The sequence below is a fragment of the Puntigrus tetrazona genome, chromosome 14 (genome assembly GCF_018831695.1).
Source record: "Puntigrus tetrazona isolate hp1 chromosome 14, ASM1883169v1, whole genome shotgun sequence".
Lineage (NCBI taxonomy): Eukaryota > Metazoa > Chordata > Actinopteri > Cypriniformes > Cyprinidae > Puntigrus > Puntigrus tetrazona.
Window position 1 is genome coordinate 11,137,748 of NC_056712.1, and position 1,923 is coordinate 11,139,670.

The following is a 1,923-nucleotide window of genomic DNA, read 5'->3' on the forward strand; positions in this document are numbered from 1 at the left end:
AGAAGCCGGAACTCGACGCTCAGTGAGTCACTTACTTACGTTAGCATTTTAAAACTAAAAAAAAAAAATTGGGGGTTAACTATTCCTTTTAAATTAGAACTTAAGAGTCAGAAAGGGAACTAAATAGTGACTGTTTTGGTACAAGAATTGTTTATTTCAGGAGAAAAAGCAATAATGGTTTAGATGATTTAAAGATCAGGAAATCTTTTCTGAATGAAGCCACCTTTGAACATTATACAGCTGATAAGCCACCTTGCTCTTGTGGTAGATGCTGGACACGCATTTCCACTCTTAAAGGAAGTTTTCACTGCAGTTTTCCAGCTATAGGGAATTCCCCTTTTCGTATGCAAATTATGCGGCCAACGAAAGCTCACTAAAATACATATGTTTTGCTGGCTCGCCATTTCTCTTATCTCGTGTCGTTTTCTCCTCCCTTCACTCACACTGAAAACTGGATTTTTATGGGCATGTAGGACAAATACATGAAGTTGAAATACAAAAGGATCGTTATTCCTCCGAGTGACATTTACAGCAAGCTCCTGGATGTTTTAAAAAAGAGGAATAAGATTCATAGCATAGTTTCTTTTGTTATATTGCGATAAATTGCAACTCATTAAACGACATTCATATAAGCGTGAATCATATAGCGATGATATATTGAATTATTTGGCATCACGGTATATACCAGGGTGTTTCCATCTGGTACCTAGACTGGACATGTGTCCATAATATGGATATCAGATGCGTCATTAAATGAAGTTTATACTGTGGTAAATCATGACTTTTGTGGAGTTTACGAAGTCTTTCATGCTGAAGACTGATATTCAGATTGTGCTCTGTGCATGTGTGTGGTGACAATGATTTCCTCTTTCTTTCCCCACTGGTTCTCAATAATTACATTTTCCTCATACTATAAGTGATGTCATTGTTTGTTTTTGGTGTTGTGACAGATGATATCCAGGTGCGGTTTTATGAAGATGATGAGTCAGGTCTAACCTGGGAGGCCTTCGGGGATTTCTCCCCCACCGACGTCCACAGACAGGTCAGCACACGAACTTGTCTGCCGCCACATATACGGCCACACTGTGCTTCTGCATCCGCATTTGACCCTGCTGCTCGAAACACCAATCCTTCATGTTCAGTGACTTGCTTTCTGATTTAATGATCTCTGTTCTATTTTCTTATGGATAGTTCTGTTGGTAAAAGCACAGCTACTGGGGATTTATTAAGTCAACGTGAAATCAAAACTGACCCTGTTTACTTTCTTCAGAAGCTATCTTTTACACTTTTTTGAAAGAAGTCTCTTGTGTTTACCAAAGCTACATTTATTTGATTGAAATAGAATACAGACAGTAATAATGTGAATTTTTATTCACAGTTTAAATAATTGATTTCTGTTTAAATATGTGTAACATGAACTTTTAGAAATTATTCTAGTACGCTGATTTGCTTTTCAAGAAACATTTCTTATCGTTACCACTGTTGAAAACTGTTCTTCTTAATGTTTTTGTGGAAACTGTAATGCTAATTCTGGCAGAATGTTTGATGAATAGAACGTTTAAAGAAACACCATTAATTTGAAATAGAAATACTTTGTAACATCATAAATGCCTTTTGAAATGCCTCTTGAAAAAAAAAAATCTTGACATCTTGACCTTAGATGACTGTGGGGGAAAAAAAATGTTCTGGTGGAATGAATAATACACGTTTTAATTTCATCCTTTAGTTTGCCATTGTCTTCAAGACGCCTAAATATCGGGACCTGAACCTCCAGAAGCCTATCTCTGTGTTTGTGCAGCTAAAAAGAAAGTCAGACAATGAAACGAGCGAACCTAAGCCTTTCACCTACCATCCACAGATTATAGGTAGAGTCTTTAAGCAACTCCATAAGCTTTGATTGCAACTCTGAAATATATATATATA

General features: G+C 36.5%; 1 protein-coding gene across 1 annotated transcript in view; it reads left to right on the forward strand.

Moving 5' to 3' along the window:
- Nucleotides 1–1,923, forward strand: part of LOC122357508 (nuclear factor NF-kappa-B p105 subunit-like) — a 6,564-nt gene that overhangs the window by 4,481 nt on the left and 160 nt on the right. Inside the window, exons 10-11 of the mRNA XM_043256915.1 lie at nt 951–1,042; nt 1,727–1,865. Coding sequence (XP_043112850.1) covers nt 951–1,042; nt 1,727–1,865 — 231 coding nt within the window. The remainder of the gene's footprint in view (nt 1–950; nt 1,043–1,726; nt 1,866–1,923) is intronic.